This window comes from Schistocerca gregaria, chromosome 8 (genome assembly GCF_023897955.1).
Source record: "Schistocerca gregaria isolate iqSchGreg1 chromosome 8, iqSchGreg1.2, whole genome shotgun sequence".
Lineage (NCBI taxonomy): Eukaryota > Metazoa > Arthropoda > Insecta > Orthoptera > Acrididae > Schistocerca > Schistocerca gregaria.
In genome coordinates, this window is record NC_064927.1 from 380,901,823 (window position 1) to 380,921,676 (window position 19,854).

Below are 19,854 nucleotides of genomic sequence, written 5' to 3' on the forward strand. Positions count from 1 at the left end.
ACTGACAATGTTGAGTGTTTATGGAAAAAGTTCGAGGCAATAGTAAAACGCGTTTTAGACAGGTACGTGCCGAGTAAAACTGTGAGGACGGGAAAAACCCATCGTGATTCAACAACAAAGTTAGGAAACTACTGTAAAAGCAAAGAGAGCTTCACTGCAAATTTAAACGCAGCCAAAACCTCTCAGACAAGCAGAAGCTAAATAATGTCAAAGTCTGCGTAAGGAGGGCTATGCGTGAAGCGTTCAGTGAATTCGAAAGTAAAATTTTTATGTACCGACTTGACAGAAAATCCTAGGAAGTTCTGGTCTTACGTTAAATCAGTAATTGGACTAAACAGCATATCCAGACACTCTGGGATGATAATGGCATTGAAACAGAGGATGACACGCATGAAGATGAAATACTAAACACTTTTTCCAAAGCTGTTTCACAGAGGAAGGCTGCACTGCAGTTCCCTCTCTAAATCCTCGCACGAACGAAAAAATGGCCGACATCGAAATAGTGTCCAAGGAATAGAACAGCAACTGAAATCACTCAACAGAGACTCAGAAAATATCAGATACAGGCTCCCATGTAGATGCCATTTTCCTTGACTTCCGAAAGGCGTTCGATACAGTTCCGCACTGTCGCCTGATAAACAAAGTAAGAGCCTAAGGAATATCAGACCAGCTGTGTGGCTGGATTGAAGAGTTTTTAGCAAACATAACACAGCATGTTGTTCTCAATGGAGAGACGTCTACAGACGTTAAAGTAACCTCTGGCGTGCCACAGGGGAGTGTTATGGGACCATTGCTTTTCACAATATATATAAATGACCTAGTACATAGTGTCGGAAGTTCCATGAGGCTTTTCGTGGATGATGCTGTAGTATACAGAGAAGTTGCAGCATTAGAAAATTGCAGCGAAATGCAAGAAGATATGCAGTGGATAGGCACTTGGTGAAGGGAGTGTCAACTGACCCTTAACATAGACAAATGTAATCTATTGTGAATACATAGAAAAACGGATCCTTTACTGTAGGATTATATGATAGCAGAACAAACTATGGTAGCAGTTGCTTCTGTAAAATATCTGGAAGTATGCGTACGGAACAATTTGAAGTGGATTAACGATATAAAATTAATTGTTGGTGAGGGGGGTGCCAGATTGAGATTCATTGGGAGAGTCCTTAGAAAATGTAGTCCATCAACAAAGGAGGTGGTATACAAAACACTCGTTCGACCTATACTTGAGTATTGCTCATCAGTGTAGGATCTGTACCAAGTCGAGTTGACAGAGGAGACAGAGAAGATCCTAAGAAGAGCTGCGCGTTTCGTCACAGGGTTATTTGGTACACGTGATAGCGTTACGGAGATGTTTAGCAAACTTAAGTGGCAGACTCTACAAGAGAGGCGCTCTGCATCGCGGTGTAGCTTGCTGTCCAAGTTTCGAGAGGGTGCGTTTCTGGATGAGGTATCGAATATATTGCTTCCCCCTACTTATACCTCCCGAGGAGATCATGAATGTAAAATTAGAGAGATTCGAGCGCCCACGCAGGTTTTCTGGCAGTCGTACTTTCCGCGAACCATATGCGACTGGAACAGAAAAGGGAGGTAATGACAGTGGCACGTAAAGTGCCTTCCGCCACACACCGTTGGGTGGCTTGCAGAGTATTAATGTAGATGTAGATGTACGGTAGTGATTCATCGACAGTGAAAAAATGGAATAGAAGGGAATTAAAGTGTTCGATAAGTCATGCTACTGAGCAGTATTGAGAATCAGGTGGACTGATAAGCAATGTGAGGATTCTCTGGAGAATCAGTGAGGAAAGGAATTCATGGAAAACTCTTACTAGAACAAGGGACAGAATGAGAGAACATGATGTGTTAAGACATCATGGAATAACCTCCATAGTATTAGAGGGAGCTACAGAGGTAAAAGCTAAAGGGGAAGTGAAAGATTTAAAAATTGGGATACATCCAAAAAATAATAAAAGATGTAGGGTGCAAGTACTAGTCCGAGATCAAGAAATCAAAAAGTTGGGGCAGGAGAGAAATTCGTGAGACACTGCATCAGTTCGGCCTGAAGATTGATTTAGAAAAAATATATATAGCTGCTCAAAGTTTCTAAATAATAGCTGTCCGGATACTTTTGATCATATATGTATATTATTTTTTGTGTCTCGCAGTCAACTGATAGTTTTAGCAGTTGCATGCCTGATTCCTCTTGTACAAATACTGAACGCTTGTGTTCCTGTGCTTTACACTGTTTAGCGCTTATTATGTCAATATGACATTTCCATGTAACTGCGTGAGTGCGCTGAAAACCCCCAGGAACATTGTTTCATTAACAGATTCAGCATCGCCATTAGCATTACTCAGTTGCGACCTGTGGAATTTTATTCTGCGAATGCAAGAAGTCTAGCCGACTGTTTTATTTGCATTAACGTGCTGTCTATTTGATTTTTAAGCCACCGCTGCCAAGACTGTTTTTTGTGTGTCATATATTATAATTGTGGCGTCATCGGCGAAAAGGAAGGTTTCGTTGTTGAATAGGCTTAAGACAATGTCATTTGTGTGAAATAAGAACAATATGGAAATCAAGACTGATACTTGAGGCACTCATATTTTTTAAATGATGTTTATGGAAGAATGTTTAGCACTGGCACTTCCTGAAGGCTTGATCTCATTTATTTGAAGATATTGTTCTCGGTGTTTGAGATGAATTTTAAACCAGCCATGGGCTGTACTCTTATTCCATGGGAATAAATCACTTGCAGCAAAATGCTATAATCAGTCATGTCAACGGATATTGTGAGACAAATAAAAATAATAAACAGAAATACCTGTGGATGATAGGGTATTGTCAACACGATTTAGACAAAAATCCGGGAATTAAACGTACTGTACAGACAAGGTACAATGCCATGGAAGTATAATGAGCCACACGGTATTTAATATATATTGATCTTTTTTTTGTACTACTGTAAGTATTCCTGCAATAAATCAGTCTCTTGAGCTTGTGTCTCTGAAACCATCTGTTAATTCATAGGCAATTTGGACATCACAGGAACGACTTTGTGCTCCCCCCACTAACAGTTCAATAACGTGCGATACTTGTGTACAATTTTGACTCGTGGAAATTTATTTTTGAAGTATTTGTTTCACCCAGAATTTCTGCAGCATGCGCAGTCTCTTGAACGATTACAGTTAACCCTACCCGAAACCTGCATTCTGATACACGATGTGGGAGACCACCAAAATGCGGGATTTAAAAATCTATTTCTCACGCTAATGTTGAGAACTCTTTAATATTACCACTACAACGATTTAAGAGATTCTGAAGCCTTCAGTGCGGAGAAATTAGAAATGTTGTTCATTATTTCGTAATTAATTTATAAGATTGCACGGAAACTCTAGAATCGTATGTGGAAGGGTGTGGTATACACCAAAATAAATTGTACACTCATTGAGTGAAAATATAATTAATGAGTAACAGAAATTAGCAGTAATTTACTACAGATAAGGTTGCAATTTTTAACCAACACTGTACATGTAACAGGTAAATTAATGACGTGTAAGGGCAATTTCGGAAAGCCCAAAAAATTGGCATGAAGCCCAAAGAGTAAATTTTTAATGCAATGTTTTGATCAACGTTCATCAAAATTCCAGTGAAAATATGACTTTTCCAAGTAAATTAACTGCAAAAAATGTGATTTAGTACGTGTAGTTGGCAGCGCAAACACTAAAAAGCATAATGGAAGCAATGGTAGGGCTGTCAAGGTATTTGCGGCGAAAGGTTTTAGAAGTTCCTGTACGGGTCGTAACTTTACACTGCGTGAACTACACAAGGTACGTGAACGCAAGTGTGTAATTTATATTTTTTGCTGGTAATTGTAGAGATTCGACTTTGCCACAGTTGCGCAGTAATGTTGCTGTTGGTTTCTCATTACAAAAATGCGAGCGACGTAAAGGCAGTTTAAAATAACCTCAAAAGATTATCGGCTTCTTCGCTTTCTGTTGATATTATTGTTTTGGTTAAATGCTTTTACGTACATCAGCAGTAAAATTACTTAGTTTTATATATAAATTTGGAGGTAAGACCTTTTATCATAAGATACCGGTAATAGTGAATGTCGCTGTATTTTACATTTCATTTTTACTTAATCTAAGTAATGTGTGTTAGTCTAGCTGAAGAAAACCTACTTTCTTATGGAATAAAATACATTTTATGTGAGTGATTAACTGGAGGACACTTACAACTTATGCCAACCCTTGTTTTTTTCACGTTTATACGGCACAGAAGTATCGTAGGTCTAAAAAATAGTACGTGTAAAACGCGTTGTATTTTTATTGCTCATAGAAGACGAAATTGCCCCCAGTTCCCAGAGAATTTCAGATTCCAATGGGTAGCCATACACAAATAACTTTTGCATCTTCTATATCTCAACAGTATTCTTACTTCCCTATTTCGATTATGGTGACTGCTCTGTAATTAGTAACATAAGAGTTCCGCATGATCTGGGGCTTATTTTTGAGGCTCATTTTGATAAATTTCAATATTAATGTTACTGTCCACATTACTGCATTCTGCTAATAATTTTGCTGGCTCGACAATTACTCATAGGTACAGGTTGAATCAAATAAAACTAACGATCTGGGACCACAAACATATTTAAATGGTCATACACTAAGTGAAACACAGTATGTTGAAGTTTCTTTAGATTTAGAGGTATGAGAAGCAGAAACGGAGAAACCGATCAATAAGATCAGTGTGGTATATTTTTCATTGAGATTTACCTATCTCTTATTTTGACTTTGAGATGTGTGTTATTTGGAATAGACGTACTATCATTCTCTATTGTCTTAAGAAATATTACTCTGTGCATACAATGATACTCTGCAAACAACTAGAAAGTGCATGGCAGGTAGTGCTTCCTATGATGCCTTGTGTTAGGGTTTCTTCCTGCTTCATTCACTCATAGAGCATGGAATAAATGGCTGCTTAAATGCACACTGCGATTAATGTGATATTTTTGCGGTCGCTGTGGGTGTTATAAGAAGACGGCTGTAGTGTGTTCCTAGATTCCTCTTGTGATATTGATCCTCAAGAGTTCAACAAATTTTCATATGTATACAACATACTGTTCGCTACATGACCATGAAACTGGATATTGTTAAGACTTCTACATAAACAAGAAAAACAAATAAAAAAAACCCTGAATAGCATGCTAGATAATGGCCTAAAACAGTATAACAGACTTCCGTAGCCAATTAATGATGTAGTAAATGCACTTCATATCTTAATCCAAAAGCTAAAAACATACCTGTTAAGTAAAGCTGTTGCACTGTAAATGAATATTTCATGTATTAACTAACACTATATGGCACAATTATAAATGTTGTAAGACTAATTGTAATAATTGGAAAAACTGTAAGAATCTATGTACATTTATGTAATAAGAAACATTGTACCAGCAGTTGATGACATCCAAACAATTTGTATCATTCTACGGATGAATAAATATATAAATCAATCAGCCAACTTTGCACATAGTTTTTTTTTTGCAGGATAGTTGACGACATGTGTCTTCAAGCATCTGCCAGTTTTGGTTGTTCAGCATTTCATTGAGGCTCTGTTGTGAGCAGATAAACCTGAGGCCATTTTTTCTGTCCTCCATTGTATGTGTTCATTATTCCATATTAGTATTATTTGGTATGAGTCCCAAAAATCTATGTGATGATCCATACAAGTGTTTAGAAAAGTCTCCTTAGCTGAAATGAAGTATTCATTTAGTGAAAGGGAACAGTGAGAATATTTTGCAAAGTAAATAACTGTGTATCTTGCTGAAGCATTTTTGAAATATTTATAGTTCTTACATGCCCATTACATTTATTTGTTGATGGTGTTTGTGATGGGGTGAAAAAGTTCCTGTTGAATTTTCTTTCTTTTCCCAACCACTATAAAAGACAAAAAATTCCAGTGTCTTGCCAGGGTTCAGATGGGGTACAGTAATCTGTTGCAAAAATATTCAGTGACTCCCTGCAGACCTAAAGAGAGACATTGGCAATTCTATAAACGGAAAAGAAATTTGGAAACATATTTAATTAACCAGTATGTCTAAATTATTTTGTTATCTAAATTCAAGTGTTATAGTAGCATCCAGTAAGCTACAGGATACGAGAAACGTTAACTGTAAACAGGCCAGTGTTGTTATAAATACCATAACTTTCTATGATAAACAACAGTGGGACCACTCAGGTAGGAATAGTAATATTTTTTGTTTCTCCATAGGCCTACTCTGTACAGTGGTACACATTATGTTTACATAGAGTTTAGAAACTCCTCAGTAAGTCATTTAAAAATTACGAAGTTATGTGGAGACACACACCACACATACACACACGCGATGCAAACTTCACTTTTTTATTTACTCAATGACCAGTGTCATTCTGGGATCCATTTTCAAATTATCATAGCAGGTAGTCAAAATGGTATTTCCAAAAATGCAAACGTATCTATGTATGCACTGTAACTGTTCATTTGCAATTCATAATATGTAAATATTTTTGACAGAGTTTTTACATTTTTGGACAAACTATTTCAACTATCTATTATGATATTAAAATGGGTGCCGGCTGAAACTAATGGTTGAATAAATAAAAACAGTAAAATTTCGTACCTTGCCTGGTTTTTTGTTGTAGTGACATGCTTATTTATCTTAAACCAGAGAGTTGAGGTGTAATAATCATTTAATTTTGCAGGCTAGCTGAGGTTGGCCGTTTAGAAGAACCGAAGTCTGATGGAAAATATGACACAGGACAACTGTTTCTTCACAGAGTATTTGGCTACCGTGGCGTCGTTCTTTTTCCATGGCTTGCCAGAGTATATGATAGAGATGAGTCTGTCAGGAAGAGAGGAAACAGGTTTGTTGATGTGGTTTTGTCAATAAAAAGTATGTGGATGTAATATTGCACAATGTGTGATATAATTGCAGTGTTGCACAATCCCAGTAATTTTTGACTTAACATGCCCCTTTTTTTCATATTTTTTGGTTTGTTGTTGTTGTCTTCAGTCCTGAGACTGGTTTGATGCAGCTCGCCATGCTACTCTATCCTGTGCAACTTGCTTCTTCTCCCAGTACCTACTGCAACCTAAATCCTTCTGAATCTGCTTAGTGTATTCATCTCTTGGTCTCCCTCTACGATTTTTACCCTCCACGCTGCCCTCCAATATTAAATTGGTGATCCCTTGATGCCTCAGAACATGTCCTACCAACCGATCCCTTCTTCTTGTCAAGTTGTGCCACAAACTTCTCTTCTCCTCAATTCTATTCAATACATTCTCATTAGTTATATGATCTACCTATCTAATCTTCAGCATTCTTCTGTAGCACCACATTTCGAAAGCTTCTATTCTCTTCTTGTCCAAACTAGTTATCGTCCACGATTCACTTCCATACATGGCTACACTCCATACAAATACTTTCAGAAACGAATACCTGGCACTTAAATCAATACTCGATGATAACAAATTTCTCTTTTTCAGAAACGCTTTCCTTGCCATTGCCAGTCTACATTTTATATCCTCTGTAGTTAGACCATCATCAGTTACTTTGCTCCCCAAACAGCAAAACTCCTTTACTACTTTAAGTTTCTCATTTCCTAATCTAATTCCCTCAGCATCACCCGACTTAATTCGACTACATTCCATTATCCTCGTTATGCTTTTGATGATGATCATCTTATATACTCCTCTCAAGACATTGTCCATTCCATTCAACTGCTCTTCGAAGTCACTTGCTGTCTCTGACAGAACGACAATGTCATCGGCGAACCTCGAAGTTTTAATTTCTTCTCCATGGCTTTTAATACCTACTCCGAAATTTTCTTTTGTTTCCTTTACTGCTTGCTCAATATACAGATAAAACAACATTGGGGAGAGGCTACAACCCTGTCTCACTCCCTTCCCAACCACTGCTTCCCTTTCATGCCCCTCGACTCTTATAACTGCCATCTGGTTTCTGTACAAATAGTAAATAGCATTTCGCTCCCTATATTTTATCCCTGCCACCTTTAGAATTTGAAAGAGAGTTTTCCAGTCAACATTGTCAAAAGCTTTCTCTAAGTCTACAAATGCTAGAAACGTAGGTTTGCCTTTCCTTAATCTTTCTTCCAAGATAAGTCGTAAGGTCAGTATTGCCTCACGTGTTCCAGTATTTCTACGGAATCCAAACTGATCTTCCCCGAGGTCGGCTTCTACTAGTTTTTCCATTCGTCTGTAAAGAATTCGTGTTAGTATTTTGCAGCTATGGCTTATTAAACTTATTGTTCGGAAATTTTCACATCTGTCAACACCTGCTTTCTTTTGGATTGGAATTATTATATTCTTCTTGAAGTCTGAGGGTATTTTGCCTGTTTCATACATCTTGCTCACCAGATGGTAGAGTTTTGTCAGGGCTGGCTCTCCCAAGGCCGTCAGTAGTTCCAATGGAATGTTGTCTACTCCGGGGGCCTCGTTTCGACACAGGTCTTTCAGTGCTCTGTCAAACTCTTCACGCAGTATCATATCTCCCATTTCATCTTCATGTACATACTCTTCCATTTCCATAATATTGTCCTCAAGTACATCACCCTTGTATAGACCCACTATATAGTCCTTCCACCTTTATGCTTTCCCTTCTTTGCTTAGAACTTGGTTTCCATCTGAGCTCTTGATGTTCATACAAGTGGTTCTCTTTTCTCCAAAGGTCTCTCTTTAATTTTGCTGTAGGCTGTATCTGTCTAACCCCTAGTGAGATAAGCCTCTACATCCTTACATTTGTCCTCTAGCCATTCCTGCTTAGCCATTTTGCACTTCCTGTTGATCTCATTTTTGGGATGTTTGTATTCCTTTTTGCCTGCTTCATTTATTGCATTTTTATATTTTCTCCTTTCATCAATTAAATTCAGTATTTCTTCTGTTACCCAAGGATTTCTACTAGCCCTCGTCTTTTTACCTACTTGATCCTCTGCTGCCTTCACTACCTCATTCCTCAAAGCTACCCATTCGTCTTCTACTGTATTTATTTCCTCCATTCCTAACAATTGTTCCCTTATGCTCTCCCTGAAACTCTGTACAACCTCTGGTTCTTTCAGTTTATCCAGGTCCCATCTCCTTAAATTCCCACCTTTTTGCAGTTTCTTCAGTTTTAGTCTACAGGTCATAACCAATAGATCGTGGTCAGAGTCCACATCTGCCCCTGGGAATGTCTTAAAATTTAAAACCTGGATCCTAAATCTCTGCCTTACCATTATATAATCTATCTGATACCTTTTAGTATGTCCAAGGTTCTTCCATGTATACAACCTTCTTTCATGATTCTTAAACCAAGTGTTACCTATGACTAAGTTGTGCTCTGTACAAAATTCTACCAGGCGGCTTCCTCTTTCATTTCTTAGCCCCAATCCATATCCACCTACTACGTTTCCTTCTCTCCCTTTTCTTACACTTGAATTCCATTTACCCATGACTATTAAATTTTCATCTCCCTTCACTATCTGAATAATTTCTTTTATTTCATCATACATTTCTTCAATTTCTTCGTTCTGCTGAGCTAGTTGACATATAAACTTGTACTACTGTAGTAGGTGTGGGCTTCGTGTCTATCTTGGCCACAATAATGCGTTCACTGTGATGTTTGTAGTAGCTTACTCACACTCCTATTGTTTTATTCATTATTAAACCAACTTCTGCGTTACTCCTATTTGATTTTGTGTTTATAACCCTGTAGTCACCTGACCAGAGGTCTTGTTCCTCCTGCCACCGGACTTCACTAATTCCCACTATATCTAACTTTAACCTGTCCATTTCCCTTTTTAAATTTTCTAACCTACCTGCCCAATTAAGGGATCTGACATTCCACACTCCGATCCGTAGAACGCCAGTTTTCTTTCTCCTGATAACGACATCCTCTTGAGTAGTTTAACAGGGCATTTAAAATGGATATTTATAAAAACAGGAAACGTTATGTGGCTGTGAAGTTAAACATGCATTATTCTGCTTTGCATACCTATTATTTGCTGGGGAACCCTCGTGGATGAAACTGGGAATTGTGGATATAAATCATCTGCATCTACATCATACTCCACAAACCACCTAATGATGTGGGGAGAGTACTTTCAGTGCCACTATCTGATCCCTCCAACCCTGTACCACTCGCTAATAGGGCATGAGAGGAATGATTGTCGTTAAGCACCTGTATTGGCTTTAATTTCTTGAATTTTCTCCTCGTGGTCAATACACGAGATGTATGGGAGGGGGGGAGAGTAATATGTTGTCTGGCTCCTCCTGAAAAGTGCTATCCCAAAATTTCCACAGTAAATCTCTCCATAATGCACAACGCCTCTCCCTTTAACGTGGAGTTTGTAGCATTTCTGTAACGCCCTCTCGCCAGCTAAACGATCGCGTGATGAAGTGTACCGTTTTTTGTTGAATCTTCTCTATCTCCTCTATCAGTCCTAGGGATCCCATATAGATGAACAATACTCAAGAATTGAGCGAGCAAGCTGAATACCACAGTCAAGAAGCATGATCACTCACAAAATTGTTTAATATTTACACTTTCTGGCACTGTTAACATAGCTGAATGATTAAATAGAGCATAAAGAAGGAAAATAATTGAGTGTAGTAAAGAAGTTAGGCATAATGGGTCTGTGTTAACTATTTTGATAAATTGTATTACTTTATCATTCCTTTGAATTGGCCTCAAGGATTCATGATGAAAGTGAATCATCATTAAACCCTGGTGTTCAGAGGATGGATTAATTTTAGTGCTCAAATGGATCAAGCATGAAAAGATATTTGTATAAGGCAGCTGTTTTCAAAAGAACATCCAAAACAGTTCATTTAGAACTTCTGAGAATTATGTGAGATATATGCTAAACATTACAAAGCAAATAAGATAATCAGTATTTTCAGGTGTTATAGCAGATGAAACTAGTGATACAGTAAGTGTATTTTAGACAGCTATTGTATACCATAGCATATGTGGAGGTAAACCACACTGTACACAGATGTTAGCTGAGAGTTTGCTAGAAGAGTTAGACATAAAAACTGAATGAGACTCGCCAAAAATTAATTGCGTAGACTTAAAATGGGGCCTCCGTTATGGCTGGCTGCTTTGATGAAGAACCAGCTGTCGTGAAAAAAATTTGTTGAAATACAGAATATGTACATTGATATGCCTATCGAGTGATGAAGGCAGCATTGGTCAACTGTGATGTGAAAATATTTTTTTAGAGCTTTTAGGGAATTGTGCATAATTCTTAAGTACCCCATAGCGGACTGTGATCCATAATCAGGTGGTGAGAAAGCGTTTGCTGCATTGGTATCCTTATAGATGGAATTTTCAATCTCGATCCATAAACACACTTCATGACTGCAAGAAAGACATCATTGAGTGTAAGAATCATACTGGGAAAGGTGACTATAATAAGTGAAAATACAGTTTGCCATACTCTTGGTCATGCACTAAATTCTTAGTTGTAGTTTTTTTAGTAGTTGGAATTCATCAGTAAAATTATACAATAATTTGCAGTTATCTTCAATCAGCTACAGCATAGACACACTAATTCATGCTCTGCCCATAAGGCCATTTCAACTTTTAAAGAAACTATTATCATGATCTGAGAAGAAACTGACTGAATCTACTGATTGCTCAATGAAGAAAAGGAACTAGGACAAGACTGAATGAAAAAGAGAAGCAAATGAGGTGTGCAGAGTCATAATTTTGGAGGTGAAAGACTGATTTAGTTTCTCGGGTCATGTTGTAGCTTCTTCATTGCCTCTTACAGAAAAGTTAAACTTGTACTGTTATAAGTATCCTGAAGTTATCTTAAAGGAAGAATATTCAATGTATACATTTTTTGGATAAGCCGAAACTGCTTATATCTACCCAATGTAAGAATTTAGATTATTGTGTGGTTCTGTTGTAGCTTGTTGGTTCAGTAGTAAAGTGCAAGGCTGCAAATCCAAATGTGTTGGTTTGATTCCCGACCAGTCCTAGGATATTTATCTGTCACTTGTCACTTCTTTCGTTTCTGACAATGGTTGTTTGTTGTGAAAAATTCCAAATTGCACAGTGGTTCGGAATCCACATTAAACTGTGGGCTGAAGCAGTAAATTATACAGTCTTTAATCTATATCAAAGGAAAAAGTCCTGTTGAATTCTGGTGTGGACAAAAAATACTTTAGGTATTCTGATTGAGGATCGCAAATAAAGAAAGACTGATAATAAATCAAAGAAAGAAATCGTTGTCAAATACAAATTGGATTCACCCTGCTACAGAGTCTACCTACCCAAGGAAAAGTGTCTACCTCTGATAATGTCGTATTTGTCAAAAGAATAGAAAATAAGCAGAAGCTGCTGTAGTTCAGACTTTCACAAGAGAAAAGAAGAAACTCATATATCTGATGATTCACTCTACAATGTTTCTTAAAATTGCATTATGTCATCTGATTATGTAATACAGAAGAGAAGCTTGCCTCCAAAACTATGTGACAGGGAAACCTTAGGCAGCCTGTCAGATTTTCAAAGACATGGATCCTGTGAAACTTACTAATGATGCAAACTTGGGCATAGTAGGTGGTGATAAAGACATTTCTCCTTGAGATACCTTGAAAGACAAGAACTATAGAGAAATACAAATTGCTAGTAAAATTGAATACTCGGAGTCTGGTAGAACTTCCAAAGAACTTAAAACCTTTATAACCTGTCACCAGGCATTGTGTAAAAACAAGATGGATATTAAAAAGCCAGAATAGTTGCAACAGGTTTTGAACAAGAGGAATGACAAGACTATACAGAAACTTTTATTTCTGTAGCACATTATGAATCAATTGGGCCGATTCTTATTCTTGCCTTGCAAATATGCAAACAACCTGTGATATAAAGCTAGCATTTCCAGACAGTGATCTACAGGAGGAGAACTAAGTCAGTCATCTTGATGAATTCGCCGATGACACAGATACTTTGTTAGCTGAGGAAAGGTTTGTTTGGCTTAAATTCCAAAGAATTAGAATGAGAAATTCTCAGGTTATCAGATAACATTAGGATTTGTTAATACTGATGACGATACTTTTATCTTTGATCATACTTTTTATCTTAAATAATAAATGAAAAGTCCCCACTTCTGAGCCAGAGTAGCGTAAGTATTCTTCAGCTCCTCTCACTAGGAAGGGGTCCCTTGAGTCACTCCCTTCTCAGGTTTCTGCTAGTGGGAAAGATGACACCTGCCAGTGGCTGAAGAGCCCGAAAGCAGCTGGTCGTAGGGCTTCACACTCATTCTCAGTCCTGAAGACTGATTAAATGAAGGCCTCCGAGCCAGGTAAACCCAGGAACAGTGTGAGAAATCAAAAATGACGACCCCCAAGAACAAGGAACTTGCGGTGGCATCCACAACACCGCTACCTACAAGCTCTGCGTCTGAGGATGAGGTGGAGATTCTGGCATCCGCTGAGGACCTGGATCTCGCTGGACCCTCAGACTCAACGGATATAGACTGCTCAGGCTGGTCTAGGGGTAGCGACTTTGGTTCATAACCAAAACGACTTTGGTCCTGGGTTCGATCCCCGCCACTGCCTAAGTTTTGATAAATAATCAGCATTGGCGGCCGAAGACTTCCAGCATAAGAAGTCAGCCTCATTCTGCCAACGGCCTTGTCAAAGAGGACGGAGGAGCGGATAGAGGTTCAGGGCACTCTCTTGTCCTAGGGGTGGGAAATTGCCCCTAAAGGCGGAAGAATCAGCAATGATCAATGACATGATGATGCAGAAGGCAATGGAAACCACTGCGTTAAAGACACGTAACGTGTATCCACAGGACATGTGTACTGTAGTTGAAGAAGTGTCATGATGATCTCTCCATTGGCAAAAGATTCCGGAATAGTCCCCCATTCGGATCTTCGGGAGGGGACTGCCAAGGGGGAGGTTACCATGAGAAAAAGATTGAATAATCAACGAAAGGATAATTTTCTAAGAGTCGGGGCGTGGAATGTCAGAAGCTTGAACGTGGTAGGAAACTAGAAAATCTGAAAAGGGAAATGCAAAGGCTCAATCTAGATATAGGAGGGGTCAGTGAAGTGAAGTGGAAGGAAGAGAAGGATTTCTGGTCAGATGAGTATCGGGTAATATCAACAGCAGCAGAAAATGGTATAACAGGTGTAAGATTCGTTATGAATTGGAAGGTAGGGCAGAGGGTCTGTTACTGTGAACAGTTCAGTGACCGGGTTGTTCTAATCAGAATCGACAGCAGACCAACACCGACAACGATAGTTCAGGTATACATGCCGACGTCGCAAGCTGAAGATGAACAGATAGAGAAAGTGTATGAGGATATTGAAAGGGTAATGCAGTGTGTAAAGGGGGACGAAAATCTAATAGTCATGGGCGACTGGAATGCAATTATAGGGGAAGGAGTAGAAGAAAAGGTTACAGGAGAATATGGGCTTGGGACAAGGAATTAAAGAGGAGAAAGACTAATTGAGTTCTGTAACAAGTTTCAGCTAGTAATAGCGAATACCCTGTTCAAGAATCACAAGAGGAGGTGGTATACTTGGAAAAGGCCGGGAGATACGGGAAGATTTCAATTACATTACATCATGGTCAGACAGAGATTCCGAAATCAGATACTGGATTGTAAGGTGTACCCAGGAGCAGATATAGACTCAGATCACAATATAGTAGTTATGAAGAGTAGGCTGAAGTTCAAGACATTAGTCAGGAAGAATCAATACGCAAAGAAGTGAGATACGGAAGCTCTAAGGAATGACGAGATACGTTTGAAGTTCTCTAACGCTATAGATAGAGCAATAAGGAATATTGCAGTAGGCAACACAGTTGAAGAGGAATGGACGTCTCTAAAACGGCCCATCACAGAAGTTGGGAAGGAAAACATAGGTACAAAGAAGGTAGCTGCAAAGAAACCATGGGTAACAGAAGAAATACTTCAGTTGATTGATGAAAGGAGGAAGTACAAACATGTTCCGGGAAAATCAGGAATACATAAATACAAGTCGCTGAGGAATGAAATAAATAGGAAGTGCAGGGAAGCCAAGACGAAATGGCCGCAGGAAAAATGTGAAGACATCGAAAAAGATATGATTGTCGGAAGGACAGACTCAGCATACAGGAAAGTCAAAACAACCTCTGGTGACATTAAAAGCAATGGTGGTAACATTAAGAGTGCAACGGGAATTCCACTGTTAAATGCAGAGGAGAGAGCAGATAGGTGGAAAGAATACATTGAAAGCCTCTAAGAGGGTGAAGATTTGTCTAATGTGATAGAAGAAGAAAAAAGAGTCGATTTAGAAGAGATAGGGGATCCAGTATTAGAATCGGAATTTAAAAGAGCTTTGGAGGACTTACGGTCAAATAAGGCAGAAGGGATAGATAACATTCCATCAGAATTTCTAAAATCATTAGGGGAAGTGGCAACAAAACGACTATTCACGTTGATGTGTAGAATATATGAGTCTGGCGACATACCATCTGACTTTCGGAAAAACATCATCCACACAATTCCGAAGACGGCAAGAGCTGACAAGTGCGAGAATTATAGCACAATCAGCTTAACAGCTCATGCATCGAAGCTGCTTACAAGAATAATATACAGAAGAATGGAAAAGAAAATTGCGAATGTGCTAGGTGACGATCAGTTTGGCTTTAGGAAAAGTAAAGGTACGAGAGAGGCAATTCTGACGTTACGGCTAATAATGAAGCAAGGCTGAAGAAAAATCAAGACACATTCATAGGATTTGTCGATCTGGAAAAAGCGTTCGACAATATAAAATGGTGCAAGCTGTTAGAGATCTGAAAAAAGTAGGGGTATGCTATAGGGAGAGACGGGTCATATACAATATGTACAACAACCAAGTGGGAATAATAAGAGTGGACGATCAAGAACAAAGTGCTCTTATTAAGAAGGGTGTAAGACAAGGCTGTAGCCTTTCGCCACTACTCTTCAGTCTGTACATCGAGGAAGCAATGATGGAAATAAAAGAAAGGTTCAGGAGTGGAATTAAAGTACAATGTGAAAGGATATCAATGATAAGATTCGCTGATGACGTTATCCTGAGTGAAAGTGAAGAAGAATTAAATGATCTGCTGAACGGAATGAACATTCTAATGAGTACACAGTATAGTTTGAGAGTAAATGGGAGAAAGACGAAGGTAATGAGAAGTAGTAGAAATGAGAACAGCGAGAAACTTAACATCGGGATTGATGGTCATGAAGTCAATGAAGTTAAGGAATTCTGCTACCTAGGCAGTAAAATAACCAATGACGGACGGAGCAAGGAGGATATCAAAAGCAGACTCGCTATGGCAAAAAAGGCATTTCTGGCCAAGAGAAGTCTACTAATATCAAATACGGGCCTTAATTTGAGGAAGAAATTTCTGAGGATGTACGTCTGGAGTACAGCATTGTATGGTAGTGAAACATGGACTGTGGGAAAACCGGAACAGAAGAGATTCGAAGCATTTGAGATGTGGTGCTATAGACGAATGTTGAAAATTAGGTGGACTGATAAGGTAAGGAATTAGGAGGTTCTACGGAGAATCGGAGAGGAAAGGAATATGTGGAAAACACTGATAAGGAGAAGGGACAGGATGATAGGACATCTGTTAAGACATGAGGGAATGACTTCCATGGTACTAGAGGGAGCTGTAGAGGGCAAAAACTGTAGAGGATGACAGAGATCGAAATACGTCAAGCAAATAATTGAGGACGTAGGTTGCAAGTGCTACTCTGAGATGAAGAGGTTAGCACAGGGGAGGAATTCGTGGCGGGCCGCATCAAACCAGTCAGTAGACTGATAACCCAAAAAAAAAAGGCAAAAAGTAGGCAGCAGGTGACCCTAAGGTGTAAACTGCCTCATTGAATGCTCCATACCTTCTCAGTCTCACGATGATGTCCTCCAGTGGAATTGTGGTGGTTTTTTCCACAGCCTGGCTGAGCTGCGGCAACTGATAGGCTTTACACCTGCTTTCTGCATTGCTCTCCAGGAAACCTGGTTCCGGGAAATGGAGACTCCTGCCGTACATGGCTATAAGGAATATCACAGGAACCGTAGTGACTATAATAGTGTCAGGTGGAATTTGCTTTTATGTCCTAACCTCGGTCTGTAGTTAAACTGTGCCCCTTCAAACCCCTCTTGAAGCTGTGGTTGTCAGAATATGGATGACACAGGAAATAACTGTCTGCAATGTCTATCTTCCTCCAGATGGTGCAGTACCCTTGAATGTATTGGCTGCACTGATTGATCAACTCCCTAAACCTTTCCTGCTTTTGGGAGATTTTAATGTCCATAACCTCTTGTGGGGTGACACTGTGCTTACTGGCAGAGATGTTGAAACTTTACTGTCTCAGTTCGACCTCTGCCTCTTAAATACTGGGGTCGCCACACATTTCAGTGTGGCTTGAGGTAGTTACTTGGCCATTGATTTATTGATTTGCAGCCCAGGAATTCTCTCATCTATCCACTCAAGAGCACATGACGACCTGTGTGATAGTGACCACTTCCCCATCTTCCTGTCACTGTCCCGGCACCAGGCCCAAGGATGTCTGCCCAGATGGACTTTAAACAAGGCGGATTGGGAAACTTTAATCTCTGATGTCACCGTTCATTGTTTCCCACATGGTAACATTGATGCGATGGTTGAGCAGGTGACTACCACAATCGTTTCTGAGGCAGAAAACGCAATCCCACACTCTTTAAGGTGCCCCCAATGAAAGACAGTGCCTTGGTGGTCGCTGGAAAACAATGAGGTAATTACAGAGCATTGGTGAGCTCTACAGTGACGTAAGCGGCACCCTTCCCTTGAGCAACTGATAGCCTTTAAGTGGCTCCGTGCCAGTGTATGCCAGCTTATAAAATGACTGAAACTGGAGTGTTGGGAGAGGTATGTGTCAGCCATTGGGTGCCATATGTCAGCTTCCCAAGTCTGGACAAAGATCAGACGTCTTTTTGGGTACCAGACCCGAACTGGTGTCCCTGGCGTTGCCACCAATAGCATGCTATGTACTGATGCAAACACGATTGCTGAGCACTATGCTGAAGACTCTGCGTCAGAGAACTAACCCCCAGCACCCTCAAACGGCAGATGGAAAGGAAAGTTCTCTCATTCCCTACAAGTGACAGTGAACCCTATAACGCCCTATTTCTGGAGTGGAAGCTCCTCAGGAGACTTGCACATTGCCCCGACACAGCTCCTGGGCTGGATCAGATCCACAGTCAGATGATTAAACATTTTTCGTTTGACTACAAGCGCCATCTCCTCATCTTCAACTGGATCTGGTGTGATGGTGTTTTTCCATCGCAATGGCGGGAGAGCACCATTACTCCAGTGCTCAAACCCCGTAAAAAAACTGCTTGATGTGGATAGCTATCGGCCCATCATCTTCGCCAATGTTGTTTGTAAGCTGCTGGAACGTATGGTGTGTCGGCGATTGGGTTGGGTCCTGGAGTCATATCACCTACTGGCTCCACGTCAGGGCTGCTTCTGCAGGTGCGCTCTACTACTGATAATGTTGTGTCCCTCGAGTCTGCCATCCGAACAGCCTTTTCCAGACGCCAACACCTTGTTGCTTTAGTTTTTGATCCACGCAAAGCATATGAAGCCACCTGGCAATATCATTCCTTGCCACATTATACGGATGGGGTATCCGTGGCCCGCTCCCGATTTTTATCCAGAATTTCCTGTTGCTCTGTACTTTCCGTGTCCAAGTTGGTACCTCCCATAGTTCCTGCCATATCCAGGAGAGTCCCACAGGCCTCTGTATTGAGTGTATCACTATTTTTAGTGGCCATTAACAGTCTAGCAGCAGCTGCAGGGTCACATGTCTCACCCTCTCTGTATGCAGATGGCTTCTGCATTTTGTACTGCTCCACCAGTACTGGTGCTGCTGAGTGGCACCTACAGGGAGCCATCCACAAGGTGCAATCATAGACTCTCACCCACGGCTTCCAGTTTTCGGCCGCTAAGTCGTATGTCATGCACTTCTGTCGGCATCGTATCATTCATCCGGAACCAGAACTTTACCTTAATGATGATCCACTCCCTGTAGTGGAGACATATCGATTCTTAGGACTGGTTTTCAATGCCCGATTGACTAAGCTACCTCATCTTCATCAGCTTAAGCAGAAGTGCTGGCAGCAACTCAATGCCCCCCACATCTCGAGTGCAGATTGCTCTACTCTGCTGCAGCTCTACAAAGCCCTTGTTCAATCCCGCCTTGACTATGGGAGTCAGGTTCATAGTTCGGCAGTGCCCTCAGCATTGCGTGTACTCTACCCAGTGACTTATAACGTAGGGTTTTTCGGCTTTGGGAAACTGAATGGCATAATAGTACACACACCAAACTGTGTGTTATTAAGGAGACTATAAATGTTTGGAATACTATCATGTGGGCTTCTCGCAGGGAATCAGTTGTCCTCTGCCAGCTCTGCACTGGGCACGCCTGGGCGACCTATGGTTGCCTCCTGTGCTGTGAAGACCCACCTGAGTGTCAGTGCAGTCCGGTTGACAGTGGCCCATATTCTGATGCACTGTCCCACTTAGACTGCCCAGTGACGAAATCTTGGGTTACCGGACTTGTTTCTGCTAATTTTATCTGACACCGCCTCATCGGCTGATTTAGTTTTACATTTTATTCGTGAGGATAGGTTTTATGATTTGATCTAAGTTTTAGCGCATGTCCTATGTCCCTCTGTCCTCTCTACCCTAGTGCTTCTAGAGCAGAGTGGCAGTCTCTTGCAGAGTGGCAGTCTTATCCTCTTTTTCTCGTTGTCAGCCAGCCATGGTAATCTGTTTTGTTGTTTTAATCTCTTCATCCT

The 19,854-nt window shown here is 40.1% G+C and overlaps 1 protein-coding gene across 1 annotated transcript in view; it reads left to right on the forward strand.

The window, feature by feature from the left end:
- Positions 1 to 2,958: 2,958 nt before the first annotated feature.
- The window catches only part of LOC126285442 (polymerase delta-interacting protein 2), a 76,037-nt gene continuing 59,141 nt past the window's right edge, over positions 2,959 to 19,854 (forward strand). The window contains exons 1-2 of the mRNA XM_049984829.1: positions 2,959 to 3,831; positions 6,745 to 6,906. Coding sequence (XP_049840786.1) covers positions 3,737 to 3,831; positions 6,745 to 6,906 — 257 coding nt within the window. The 5' untranslated portion in view covers positions 2,959 to 3,736. The remainder of the gene's footprint in view (positions 3,832 to 6,744; positions 6,907 to 19,854) is intronic.